This window comes from Thunnus thynnus, chromosome 3, assembly GCF_963924715.1.
Source record: "Thunnus thynnus chromosome 3, fThuThy2.1, whole genome shotgun sequence".
NCBI lineage: Eukaryota > Metazoa > Chordata > Actinopteri > Scombriformes > Scombridae > Thunnus > Thunnus thynnus.
Window position 1 is genome coordinate 38702890 of NC_089519.1, and position 13491 is coordinate 38716380.

The window sequence follows — 13491 nt, forward strand, 5'->3', positions numbered from 1 at the left end:
ACCCAGAATGCATCACTCTCTGTAGCAGCACTGTCAATCAAACACAGACGCTGACGCCCAGACAGGAGCGTTTCTGACCTTTATTCTTCCTTTTAATATTAAAATCTATTAACAATACATGGAAAAAACACACAGGACCTCATGCAAGAACATTTAGGTATTTTTATCCATAAACTCTGATTTTTCTCTGTGAGGTTTGTTTGTACGATATTTAAGTCGGATTCAACAAACTGTCTTAACTGCATGAACTCTGTGATGAATGTTCACAAGGAGCTGAACTTTCCTGAGAAAATTACATCATATTACATCAAGAAATACAAGAAATTAACGCCACAGATGTTGTTGAACCAGTCTGTTCTCAGTGCTTCCTGTATGAGGAAGATGATAAATGTGTTTTCAGTGGGACTTTAGATGCTGGGTGACTGTGCAGTGACTGTAACCCTCCTCTTCCTCAGTCCTGGAGGTGCACCAGTTCTCCCGGGATGCCGGCGTGGCCGAGGCCTGGTTGCTGGGTCAGGAGCCCTACCTGTCCAGCAGGGAGATGGGTCAGAGCGTGGACGAGGTGGAGAAGCTCATCAAACGCCACGAGGCCTTCGAGAAATCCGCCGCCACCTGGGAGGAGCGCTTCTCCGCGCTGGAGAGGCTGACTACGGTGAGCGGCGAGAGATTCAAACACCTGCGAGATGACGACGATGATGATGATGATGATGATGATGATGAGTGTTATTATTGTAAGTTAACCTTCGTGCTTGTCCACCTGTCTGCAGTTGGAGCTGCTGGAGGTGAGGAGGCAGCAGGAGGAAGAGGAGAGGAGGAGGAAGCCGCCGACTCCAGAGCCAGCTGTGATTGAGCAGGAGGAGTCACCACAGCAGCAGAGGTGAAAGCTCAGGAAACCATCTGTTGACAGTAAAAATTAAAAGTTTGTTCTTTCAGTACAGTCAGTGTGATCACAGCAGCACCTGGTGGTCAGCAGAGGAACTGCAGCTCTCAGCTGTCAAACATTATTAACTGAAACTATAAAATTATAATTTAATACGTTTCTGTCTCTGCAGCGGAGTCATCAATCAGAACGGACTCCCGTCGGACCAGGACTCTCCTCCGGTCAGTACGCACACTCACACCCTCACAGATCGACTCCGATCACCCGATCAGTTCCTGATCAATACACTCAAACGTGTTGCTGCTGCAGTAACGTTAAAACAAACTGACAGTAGCCATGATGGAAATCTGACCTCAGAACTTCTCAAACTGCAGACGGACGAGCAAAATATCAACATTAAGTCCAAAAAAATTGATTTGGTTCAGAATTTAAAACTGTTAATAGTTTTCGGATGTTTACGTCAGGATCAGAACAAGGTGAAGAGTTTACAGCTAACATGTTCACAGTGATAATGCTAGCATGTTGATGTTAGCATTATCACGTCATCCGAGGCCTGCCAGCCAATAGGAAGAGAGTAGGATCCCCAGACGTGAGGTGCATCACTTCCTTTTCTGCCCCAAAGTGTAAAAGCAAACAGGCTGCTTCTCCTCCGGTTAATTTAACTTCTTAAGCTAACAGACTCGCCTGTGTTCATCTGCTAAATGTGAAATAAAAATCCAAGTAAAAGAGTGAAATGTTCAAGTGTTACTGGGCAGATAAAACTTTACCTTCAGTCTGTTATAAATACATTTGTTGCTAGCATTAGCATTAGCAAGATGCAGGAAAAAAATAGAGAAGGATCCAACTTAATGCTAACATTACATAGTTAGCTAACATGCTGTTAAATTAGCTTGTTGCATTTGGTGATTTTATGTTTGTCAGTGAAGTAACGGCATCAGTTTTTATCCTGAGCAGGACGGAGTTAAAAATACTGAACATAATGTTTTCTAGTTTCTATATTTGATGTTTTGAAGACACTTTGAGTTCAGACACAGAAGAGGTTTATATTATATATATTATAACTTTCAGTCAGTAGCAGCTTCAGTCGTGTGGTCAGCGTGTCTTTAACTCTCCCTCATAAATAAATCACATTGCTCAGGACGGCGTGGACGGTGGAGATCTGGTGAACGGCGTGGCGGAGCGGAGCTCCAAGGAGCCGAGCCCCACCCCCTCGCCGACCTCCGGCAGGAAGAGTAAAACCAGCCAGTCCAGCACGCTGCCCTCCAAGAACCAGGACTCGTCGTCGCAGCTCGAAGGCCTCCTGCACCGCAAACACGAGTGGGAGGGGCATAACAAGAAGGCGTCCAACAGGTGACCCTCAGAGATCCTGCGCTGCAGCCTTCACAGGAGCTCTCACTCCTCTGTTCACTTATTGATCCCGCTGCTCTCTGATTGGCAGGTCATGGCACAACGTGTACTGTGTCATCAACAACCAGGAGATGGGTTTCTATAAGGACAGCAAGGCGGCGGCTCAGGGCGTCCCGTACCACAACGAGCTGCCCGTCGGCCTGAAGGACGCCACATGTGACGTGGCCTCAGAATACAAGAAGAAGAAACATGTCTTCAAACTCAGGTAACAACAACTGTTTATTTAAACTGCCTGCAAATATGCAAACATACGATCTGTAATCGTCTGCTGGACTGAACTATTGGAGAGAAAATTGATTAAAAGAGGTACGCTTGAAGAGGTGTGAAAAGATAAACGACCATTAAATTCACCTGCTGACTGTTATTTAAGTGATCCTATAAGCAGAGCTGAAGTCATGACATCACTTCCTGTCTAGCTTCTGTAACTCAACACTACAACAACACTCTCATCGCTCTGTGAAAACATGAAGTGTGTTCCTGGAGTTTAATTTCTATCCTCAGAGCACAGAACTACAGCTCCCATTAAACGAACTACAGCTCCCATTAAACGAACTACAGCTCCCATTAAAAGAACTACAGCTCCCATTAAACGAACTACAGCTCCCATTAAAAGAACTACAGCTCCCATTTAAAGAACTACAGCTCCCATTAAACGAACTACAGCTCCCATTAAACGAACTACAGCTCCCATTTAAAGAACTACAGCTCCCATTAAAAGAACTACAGCTCCCATTTAAAGAACTACAGCTCCCATTAAACGAACTACAGCTCCCATTAAACGATCTACAGCTCCCATTAAACGAACTACAGCTCCCATTAAAAGAACTACAGCTCCCATTAAACGATCTACAGCTCCCATTAAACGAACTACAGCTCCCATTAAAAGAACTACAGCTCCCATTAAACGAACTACAGCTCCCATTAAACGAACTACAGCTCCCATTAAAAGACCTACAGCTCCCATTAAAAGAACTACAGCTCCCATTAAAAAACCCAAAGGTCCCATTAAAAGACCTACAGCTCCCATTAAACGAACTACAGCTCCCATTAAACGAACTACAGCTCCCATTAAAAGAACTACAGCTCCCATTAAAAGACCTACAGCTCCCATTTTAAGACCTACAGCTCCCATTAAAAGAACTACAGCTCCCATTAAAAGAACTACAGCTCCCATTAAAAGAACTACAGCTCCAATTTTAAGACCTACAGCTCCCATTAAAAGACCTACAGCTCCCATTTTAAGACCTACAGCTCCCATTAAAAGACCTACAGCTCCCATTTTAAGACCTACAGCTCCCATTTAAAGAACTACAGCTCCCATTAAACGAACTACAGCTCCCATTAAAAGAACTACAGCTCCCATTAAAAGACCTACAGCTCCCATTAAAAGAACTACAGCTCCCATTAAAAAACCCACAGCTCCCATTAAAAGACCCACAGCTCCCATTAAACGAACTACAGCTCCCATTAAACGAACTACAGCTCCCATTAAAAGAACTACAGCTCCCATTAAAAGACCTACAGCTCCCATTTTAAGACCTACAGCTCCCATTAAAAGAACTACAGCTCCCATTAAAAGAACTACAGCTCCCATTTTAAGACCTACAGCTCCCATTAAAAGACCTACAGCTCCCATTTTAAGACCTACAGCTCCCATTAAAAGACCTACAGCTCCCATTTTAAGACCTACAGCTCCCATTAAAAGACCTACAGCTCCCATTAAACGAACTACAGCTCCCATTAAAAGAACTACAGCTCCCATTAAAAGACCTACAGTTCCCATTAAAAGAACTACAGCTCCCATTAAAAGAACTACAGCTCCCATTAAAAGACCTACAGCTCCCATTAAAAGAACTACAGCTCCCATTAAAAGACCTACAGCTCCCATTAAAAGAACTACAGCTCCCATTAAAAGAACTACAGCTCCCATTAAAAGACCTATAGCTCCCATTAAACGAACTACAGCTCCCATTAAAAGAACTACAGCTCCCATTAAACGAACTACAGCTCCCATTAAACGAACTACAGCTCCCATTAAAAGAACTACAGCTCCCATTAAAAGAACTACAGCTCCCATTAAACGAACTACAGCTCCCATTAAAAGACCTACAGCTCCCATTAAAAGAACTACAGCTCCCATTAAAAGAACTACAGCTCCCATTAAAAGAACTACAGCTCCCATTAAACGAACTACAGCTCCCATTAAAAGACCTACAGCTCCCATTAAAAGAACTACAGCTCCCATTAAAAGAACTACAGCTCCCATTAAACGAACTACAGCTCCCATTAAAAGACCTACAGCTCCCATTAAGAGCTTTTTAATGAGGAGTTCTGGTTTGACTTCGGCTCTCTGTACAGTACATTTCTGTAACATCATGTGGTAACCATGGTAACAGGCATGTGCTGCGCTTGTCAGCATGAACATTAAACTTCTGTGTTTTTTTTTTTCAGACTCACTGATGGAAATGAATATCTGTTCCAAGCCAAAGATGAAGTGAGTCTGATTCTTTAATGATAAAACAGCACAAATATATATAAGATGTAATGAATGATGATTGTAATTAATTAATTATGTGATCAATGGTTTGATTTGCTGATTATGGACACAGATGATGTTTAAAACGTTCTTACAATCACAGCAAAGTTATTTCATGATGTTGACTTAAACTTGTTTCCATTTTGTTTATTTATTTATTTTATTTATACAAATATTTCATAGTCTCAACTGTAGTTTCGTTTGGCCTCTCCAGGCTTCTGTAGTTGAATGACGTAGAGCTAAATGAATCTGCAGCTGTCTGACGTGTGTCGCCCCCCCTGCAGGAGGAGATGAGCACCTGGATCCAGGCCATCCTGAACGCCGGCGCCGCCGACGTGCAGAGCAGCAACCCCGGCACGCCGGCGTCAGGCCGCGCTCAGACGCTGCCGGCCGCCGTCACGCTCGCCACCGAGTCAAGTCCCGGCAAGAGAGAGAAGGACAAAGAGAAGGACAAGGAGAAACGCTTCAGCTTGTTCAGCAAGAAGAAGCAGTAAAGAAACACGAAGCGCTTTGGTGAAACTGACTCAGAGAATCTGACGCGCTCTGAAGCAGCACGAGTCATATTTAGCTTCAGTACGTTTAATTTCTCGTTAACCGCCGTCAGCTGCAAACTCACAACTGGAATCTGCTTCAGAGCGCGTTCAGACTTTAGCTGCTTTCAGCTGTAGAACCGTCTTTACCTGAGAAATGAAGCTGCAGTCTCTGAAACTGCACGTTAAAAGCGGCGTTCAGGTGAATCCGTCGCTCAGATAAAACCTTCGTCAAGTCTCACACGCAAGTTTTGCCGACGTTTCCTGTTCATACAAACCCGTCTGCAGCATTACAGACGTTTAATGTGAAATATCGCGTCAATAAATGTCTCCGATTTCTGAATCTTTACTTTTTTTTCAAAGAGATTCTGAGCGGACGTTAGCGAGGCTACGAGATCCAGTAATCCGTCTTGAAGGGCGTAACGTGCTCTGTAAGTGTTTTAGACGATCCTCATACAAGATCAAAGATTTCATAACAGAAAACAAACAAACCTGGCTGTGACATCACCGCCGAGCAGCCGATGACGGCGTCGACGGCTGACAACAGCGAGGAGCAGAAAACGGTAAAAGTTTCACCAAAGTGCGACGTCGGGTTGTTGTTTTTTTTGTGTGTGTGTGTGTGTGTTTATTCACCGTGCGTTTTGTTTTCTTTCTTCTTGTTTTTTTTTTATATTTGGTTTGATTTTCTTCGTGTTGCATCGCTCGGGTCGAACACAAACTGCGCCCAAGAACGAAAAACTGCGGCGGTTTTTCGGTTTAGACGTTGTGATGTAACAGCGGTTCATCGTCGACGAACTGTTGTTACATCACGTCTGAAACGTCTCGGTGACATCAGCAGGGACCACACACTTCATTTTCTTTATTTGTTGTTTTGTTTTTGTTTTTTCCAACATTGTTTATTTTTGTTTACTTTTTGAAACAGGTCTGAGTTATTGAACGTTTCCTCAATTTTGTGAGGGTGTCTTAAGAGACAACCTACATTCTTCCTCTGCCGTTGAGAAATTGGACCAATAGTGCATTTTTGTTTTATTATTTTTACTTTTTGTTTGTTTGTCTTCTGCTGCTCAGCAACCATTTCCCCCCTCTAAGCCAATCACCTTCGAGGAGGAGTATGATGTAAAATGTCCACTTGCATGCTTCATCAGGCTCAGAGCGTCGCCTGAAAAACTCACCAGAAACTACAAATCTTCTCTTCTTTTTTTTAAAAATATTTTTCTCAGTTTTCTTTGTTTCTAATCAGTTTCAGATCGAGTACAGATGATAAAGATCAATATGTATTATAAACACAGCGTTGATGTTAAATGGTAAACGTACGTCATGTACTGCAGACAGCTCTGGACAAATGAAGGTTGCTTGCTTGTCGTCGGCTCTTCGCACCGCGCTGCGCTCTGATTTTCTGCTCTTTGATACTCGTGTTGCTCTCCGTCACTGTATATCTATTGTACTGAACATGTATGGAAGTTAACGCCATCTTACTGCACAATCAGAACTACATCTATAGGAATGAAGAAGAAGAAAATCCTTTGCAGGCCGTTTAAGGCCAAATATTTAAACAGAAGTTAGACCATAAAGGCTTTTCTCATGTATGAAACTGCACCTGTAGACTTTAAAGCTCTCTCTCTGTCAAATATGTGCGATGTCATTAAAGGCTTTTAAACTTTACACCATGTTTGTTTGTTGTCCTTCCTGTTGGAGAGTGTTTGGATCAAAACAAGCCTCAGTTAAAGTATTGCAGTAAAAGTACATAAGTATTATGAGCTTGATGTAGTTAAAGTACTGCAGTAAAAGTACATAAGTACTATGAGCTTGATGTAGTTAAAGTATTGCAGTAAAATAAGCAGCGGCTCTGAATCCTCCAGCTGTTTGTTATTAAAGATTAACCTGCTGATCCACCTTCTACTCACTGTTACTGTTTACAAGCGGAAGTTAGTTTAAGTATTGCAGTAAAAGTACATAAATATTATGAGCTTGATGTAGTTAAAGTATTGCAGTAAAAGTACATAAGTATTATGAGCTTGATGTAGTTAAAGTATTGCAGTAAAAGTACATAAGTATTATGAGCTTGATGTAGTTAAAGTATTGCAGTAAAAGTACATAAGTATTATGAGCTTGATGTAGTTAAAGTACTGCAGTAAAAGTACATAAGTACTATGAGCTTGATGTAGTTAAAGTATTGCAGTAAAAGTACATAAGTATTATGAGCTTGATGTAGTTAAAGTATTGCAGTAAAAGTACATAAGTATTATGAGCTTGATGTAGTTAAAGTATTGCAGTAAAAGTACATAAGTATTATGAGCTTGATGTAGTTAAAGTACTGCAGTAAAAGTACATAAGTATTCTGAGCTTGATGTAGTTAAAGTATTGCAGTAAAAGTACATAAGTATTCTGAGCTTGATGTAGTTAAAGTACTGCAGTAAAAGTACATAAGTATTCTGAGCTTGATGTAGTTAAAGTATTGCAGTAAAAATACATAAGTATTATGAGCTTGATGTAGTTAAAGTATTGCAGTAAAAGTACATAAGTGCTATGAGCTTGATGTAGTTAAAGTATTGCAGTAAAAGTACATAAGTATTATGAGCTTGATGTAGTTAAAGTACTGCAGTAAAAGTACATAAGTATTCTGAGCTTGATGTAGTTAAAGTATTGCAGTAAAAGTACATAAGTATTCTGAGCTTGATGTAGTTAAAGTATTGCAGTAAAAGTACATAAGTATTATGAGCTTGATGTAGTTAAAGTATTGCAGTAAAAGTACATAAGTATTATGAGCTTGATGTAGTTAAAGTATTGCAGTAAAAGTACATAAGTGCTATGAGCTTGATGTAGTTAAAGTATTGCAGTAAAAGTACATAAGTATTATGAGCTTGATGTAGTTAAAGTACTGCAGTAAAAGTACATAAGTATTCTGAGCTTGATGTAGTTAAAGTATTGCAGTAAAAGTACATAAGTATTCTGAGCTTGATGTAGTTAAAGTACTGCAGTAAAAGTACATAAGTATTCTGAGCTTGATGTAGTTAAAGTATTGCAGTAAAAGTACATAAGTATTCTGAGCTTGATGTAGTTAAAGTATTGCAGTAAAAGTACATAAGTATTATGAGCTTGATGTAGTTAAAGTATTGCAGTAAAAGTACATAAGTATTATGAGCTTGATGTAGTTAAAGTATTGCAGTAAAAGTACATAAGTATTATGAGCTTGATGTAGTTAAAGTATTGCAGTAAAAGTAGTGGTTTGGTCCCTCTGACTGATATATTATTATATATGACATCATTAGATTATTAATAGTGAAGCATCAGTGTTAGAGCAGCATGTTACTGTTGTAGCTGCTGGAGGTGGAGCTAGTTTACACAACTTTATATACAGTTAGCTAGTTTAGTCCAGTGGTTCCCAACCTAGGGGTGGGGCCCCTCCAAAGGGTCAGCAGATAAATCTGAGGGGTGGTGAGATGATTAATGGGAGAGGAAAGAAGAAAAAACAAAGTTCTGATACACAAATCTGTTTTCAGTTTTTGGACTTTTTCTCTAATCTTTGATTTTTGCTGAAATATTGGATCATTTGAACATTTATTGAAATGAAAGCATGTGAGAAGTTTAGAGGGAAAAATCACTATTTGGTGGAGCTGTTAACAACTCATAGACATGTGAAATGTGACCCCGACTACACACTGCTTTTTGTAAGACGTCAAAAGACAAAAAGGTTGGAAACCAATTTGACAAACATCGAACCGTCTACCGTTTTATTTCATTTTTACTGTTTTTTTTTTTTTTTTTTTAAATCATGTTGTTTGTTGATGCTGTTTGTCCTCATCAGCTGTCCTGTGTTGTTTTTAACACTATGTGGTGAAGCCAAAGACGTTTCCACAATCTAACTAACTAAATAACTAATTAATGACTTAAAGCACTTTGACACCATTTACCATGATGAATGACAATGAAACTCAGTGAAAGAGTTTCTGGCTGAGTGTGAACAATATTATCACGTGACGTACTGATTGATCACATGACAGAACAACCAATCAGAGATATGGATCGGCCCGACATCTGCTGTATTCTACATTTATTTAAAACATCCTTACAGTGCTGAGTTATTCTGCAGGAATTTAATTATAAGTTTAATTTGTGTGAAATCGTCAAATCTCTGGTTAATAATTACCAACAATCTGATACATTTATAATGTATAAATATATAAATATGGATGAATGAAAGGAAATTGGTTGAAATGGAAATAAAATGTGCTGCAGATGTTCTGCTGTTGGTAGACGAGCTGATCATGACCAACGATATTTAGTCCAATCAGACAGAAAACAGTAAAATAAATAAACTCTCATTTTAGTTTCACATTTTCTCCAGAAGCTTTGAATGAGATCCTGAGATGAAGACAGAAGAAAATACTTTGCTCACTGTTGAAAAAACATCTTTATTGATTATGTAAAGCTTCAGATTGTTCACACATCCAATCAGTAAAGTCTGTTAAATGACTCTTGTTCAATGATTTCATGTTCAGATTCACTTCATCCACACAATCAGTTAGTTTAACCCAGAATGTACAAGAACATAATAAATGATTATTATCATGATAATTACAGTTTGATTGGATGTTTCTCTATGAATTTACAAAGTGGTGAGATCAAACACATCAATACAAACATGAAACTAACATTTAGAACAAAGAGAAGTTTATATTTTCATCTGAAGAAGCGTCAGTGAAGGTAAAAGACGTCATCATGAGCAGCGATAGCCTCCATGGATAAAAACACACAGCAAAAAGTCACATTTAAAGAAACTGAAAACATCAACAGAACAACAAATGAAAAGAAGAAAGTGTTGATAATCCCAGTTTGATTGACAGCTGATCTCTGTGCAGTTCAGAAACACCACAGCAACGAGCTCTCAGAAACAATGGAGACAAAAACATGAAGAATTACAACAGAATCTGACACATGAAGTCTGAAATGACTTCTGTCTATTTCAGTTTACACAACTGAGCTGTGGCTCCAACATTATAAAGATAAAGTCCAGCATAGAGAGGCTGAGTGAATGTGGTCTGGACTCTGTGGAGGAGAGTCATGGTTTCAGAGACGCTGTAGAAGGACAGAATACCTGCTCTGTGATCCAGGTACACTCCTACTCTGGAGGAAACAGGACCTGAGACGCGAGTTGAGATACTGTTGAACCAAAATTTATAACTGTCAAGGTAACAATATAACATCCAAGATTTGTTATTGTATCCAAATACACATTCATTTGAGCCTCCTGCTCTGCTGATATCCTCGTATGAGACTGCTACACCAACTCCCCCCCCGCTCCTCTCCACCTCCCAGTAACAACGTCCAGTCAGACTCTCTTTACTCAGGACCTGACTCCATGCAGTGAATCTGTCTGGGTGACTAGAATAAAGCTGTCGTTGACTCGTTCGTTCTGCTTTTCTGTTCCCGTCAGATAATAACAGCAGTGTGTATGCTGTGTTTGGATCCAGAGTGATTTCACGTGAATATCTTAAGAACTCAGCTCTGGTCTTGGGTTCTGGTTCTGACAGTAAAACGTCCACAACAGTCACTGTCAGTGAGATGTTTGTCCTTTTCTCCCTCAGGATGTCCTGTAGTTGATCTCTGAGCTCTGACACAGCTGCTGTCACATCCTCAAAGTGTCTCAGAGGACGGATATTGATGCTGGATGAGTCTGTAGATGCACTGAGTTGTGACAGTGAGGGGTAGTTGAGCAGAAACTGGTTGTGATCCTCTGTGTGTGAGAGCTGCTTCAGTTCAGCGTCTTTCCTCTTCAGCTCAGTGATCTCCTGCTCCAGCTTCTCCTGAAGCTCTTTGACTCGACTCACTTCAGTTTCCTGCTGGGATCTGATCTGCTGCTTCACATCAGAGCTTATTTTCTGGATGAGACTGATCAGCTCAGTGAAGATCTTCTCACTGTCCTCCACTGCTTTATCAGCAGAGCGACTGACGGCCTCCACCTCCTGTTGAAGCAGCTTCACATCTTTCTCTCTGTCCTGGATTCTCTGCTGGATGTTTTGTCGACTCACCTCGAGCTCTCTCTGCCTCTCAGTCCTTTCTGCTGCAGCTGAGACTGTGTCGTGGCCTTTATGTTCATCCACAGAGCAGATAGAACAGATACTCTGCTGATCAGTACGACAGAATATCTTCATCACCTCATCATGACGAGAGCAGATGTTCTCCTGGAGCTTCTCCGAGGGGTCGACCAGCTTGTGTTTCTTAAATTTAGTTGATTCAAAGTGAGGCTGGAGATGTTTCTCACAGTAAGAGACGAGACACACCAGACAGGACTTGAGGGCTTTCAGCTTCCTCCCAGTGCAGACATCACAGGCCACATCTTCAGGTCCAGCACAGCAGTGATCAGCAGGAGCAGCATGGAGTCCAGTCTTCTTCAGCTGCTCCACTAAAGCTGCTAACATGGTGTTTTTCACCAGGACAGGCCTCGGTGTGAAGGTCTGTCTGCACTGAGGGCAGCCATAGATCTTCCTCTCATCCTCTCCATCCCAGAAGCCTTTAATACAGCTCATGCAGTAACTGTGTCCACAGGGAATAGCCACCGGATCCTTCAGTAGATCCAGACAGATCGAACAAGAGAAGGTTTCTCGGTCCAGCTGAACTCCTTTCTGCTCCATTTCAGCTCTCAGTGGCAACGACTGTCTGAGTTTCACTTCCTGAGAAGTTGAACAAGTTTGACCTTTGATGTGAACAACATGTGTCTCTGCAGTGAATTCAGCCTGCAGCTCTTATACTGCACTACATGTTGGTTCCACCCATCTGCAAACTGTAGCTCTAAAGGGGAGGGAACCAGGAGATATGAGGACAGAGTGGAGCTTGTTGTGTTTGAGAGCAGGAAGGAGAGGGAGGGGTTAAGTTTTAAAGAGATACTGTGTGTTTCACCCTGTTTTGTAGCTCAGCTCTGCTTCCTGGTGCCAAAGTGTTTTTTTGGGATCTGAGATGACTGTTTATTTTCATCCTATCGGTACAGTATTAAAGCTTTATTGATCATTGTGAAGGAAACGTTTCACATTAAAGCATCAACGTGAAATAAAACCTGCTTCAAACACACTGTGCTCCACTGGAACTTCAGTAGCTGTTAACACAAACTAAGATTATAAACCTGAACGCTGTGAATAAAACTGTAAGTTGTTTTAAGTTGATATAAAGGAGGGAAAACTAAAGTAAAGCAGCTGAATGAAGGTCTGTGGCTGATTATGTTTATATATTGATTTATTTTAATGGAATTATTGACTGATTTTATTTGGTGCTCATGTTGAGGTGAAAGTTTATTTAATAAAGGCTTATAAATATATCAACTCATAAATAAATAGGCAGATAATAAAGAATATATATATCATCAATTTACAAACTGTAATTTTAGGAGATTTAAGTAGCAGCAAATCAGATCTCAGTAACACTGTGATCCAGATTAATATATCAGATTTCTAAACCTTAAATCTTAAAACACAGTGATGATAGAAAGATCAACATCTAAAGGAAACTACAAACCTAGAAATCCCGTAAGGACGGAAACATCTCACATCAGAGAGGGATGGGAATAAAAAAACAAAACAAAATGGCTTCTTGTGGTCTCCTCCACTGCCCTCTGCTGGCGAACTGCTGCGGTGGATAAACTGGAGGACCAGAGGCACGAGGACGTGTTGCTGGACTGTGTGTGCACGTGCTCAGGTACAATCACAGGTATCTGAACATCAGTAATCTGCTCTGCTGCGGAGGGTTGTGGGCACTGTCTGTCTACTGATGCTTTTTATCCAGGAAGTCATTACATATGACTCTTCACTGCTAGCAGTTAAAACGTTATTTTCCTTTGCTTGCAATTTTACCACAAAAAGAGCAAATAGAACATCGCTTGTATCGCAATTTCTGCAGAATTCTGCAGGAAAGTCACTTTGATTTTCTGCTCTTTGATACTTGTGTTGCTCTCCGTCACTGTATATCTATTGTACTGAACATGTATGGAAGTTAACGCCATCTTACTGCACAATCAGAACTACATCTATAGGAATGAAGAAGAAGAAAATCCTTTGCAGGCCGTTTAAGGCCAAATATTTAAACAGAAGTTAGACCATAAAGGCTTTTCTCATGTATGAAACTGCACCTGTAGACTTTAAAGCTCTCTC

The 13491-nt window shown here is 40.7% G+C and overlaps 2 protein-coding genes across 3 annotated transcripts in view; one reads left to right on the plus strand and one right to left on the minus strand.

Annotated features, from left to right (window-relative positions):
* LOC137180433 (spectrin beta chain, non-erythrocytic 1-like) overlaps positions 1–7015 on the plus strand; it is a 56777-nt gene extending 49762 nt beyond the window's left edge. For both annotated transcript variants that reach the window (XM_067585799.1, XM_067585800.1), the window contains 7 exons: positions 456–652; positions 768–877; positions 1053–1101; positions 2019–2230; positions 2319–2492; positions 4739–4781; positions 5108–7015. In XM_067585799.1, the coding sequence (XP_067441900.1) occupies positions 456–652; positions 768–877; positions 1053–1101; positions 2019–2230; positions 2319–2492; positions 4739–4781; positions 5108–5317 (995 nt within the window). In that variant the 3' untranslated portion in view covers positions 5318–7015. The remainder of the gene's footprint in view (positions 1–455; positions 653–767; positions 878–1052; positions 1102–2018; positions 2231–2318; positions 2493–4738; positions 4782–5107) is intronic.
* A 3041-nt stretch (positions 7016–10056) lies between these two features.
* Positions 10057–12897, minus strand: LOC137180436 (tripartite motif-containing protein 16-like). Its single transcript, XM_067585805.1, has one exon. It carries the CDS (start codon positions 11983–11985, stop codon positions 10312–10314), a length of 1674 nt encoding a protein of 557 aa, XP_067441906.1. The 5' UTR covers positions 11986–12897; the 3' UTR covers positions 10057–10311.
* Between the last annotated feature and the right edge of the window lie 594 nt (positions 12898–13491).

What these genes read in the sequence shown, in the direction of transcription:
- LOC137180436 (XM_067585805.1), bottom strand. Translation starts at nt 11,985, where the DNA reads ATGGAGCAGAAAGGAGTTCAGCTGGACCGAGAAACCTTCTCTTGTTCG.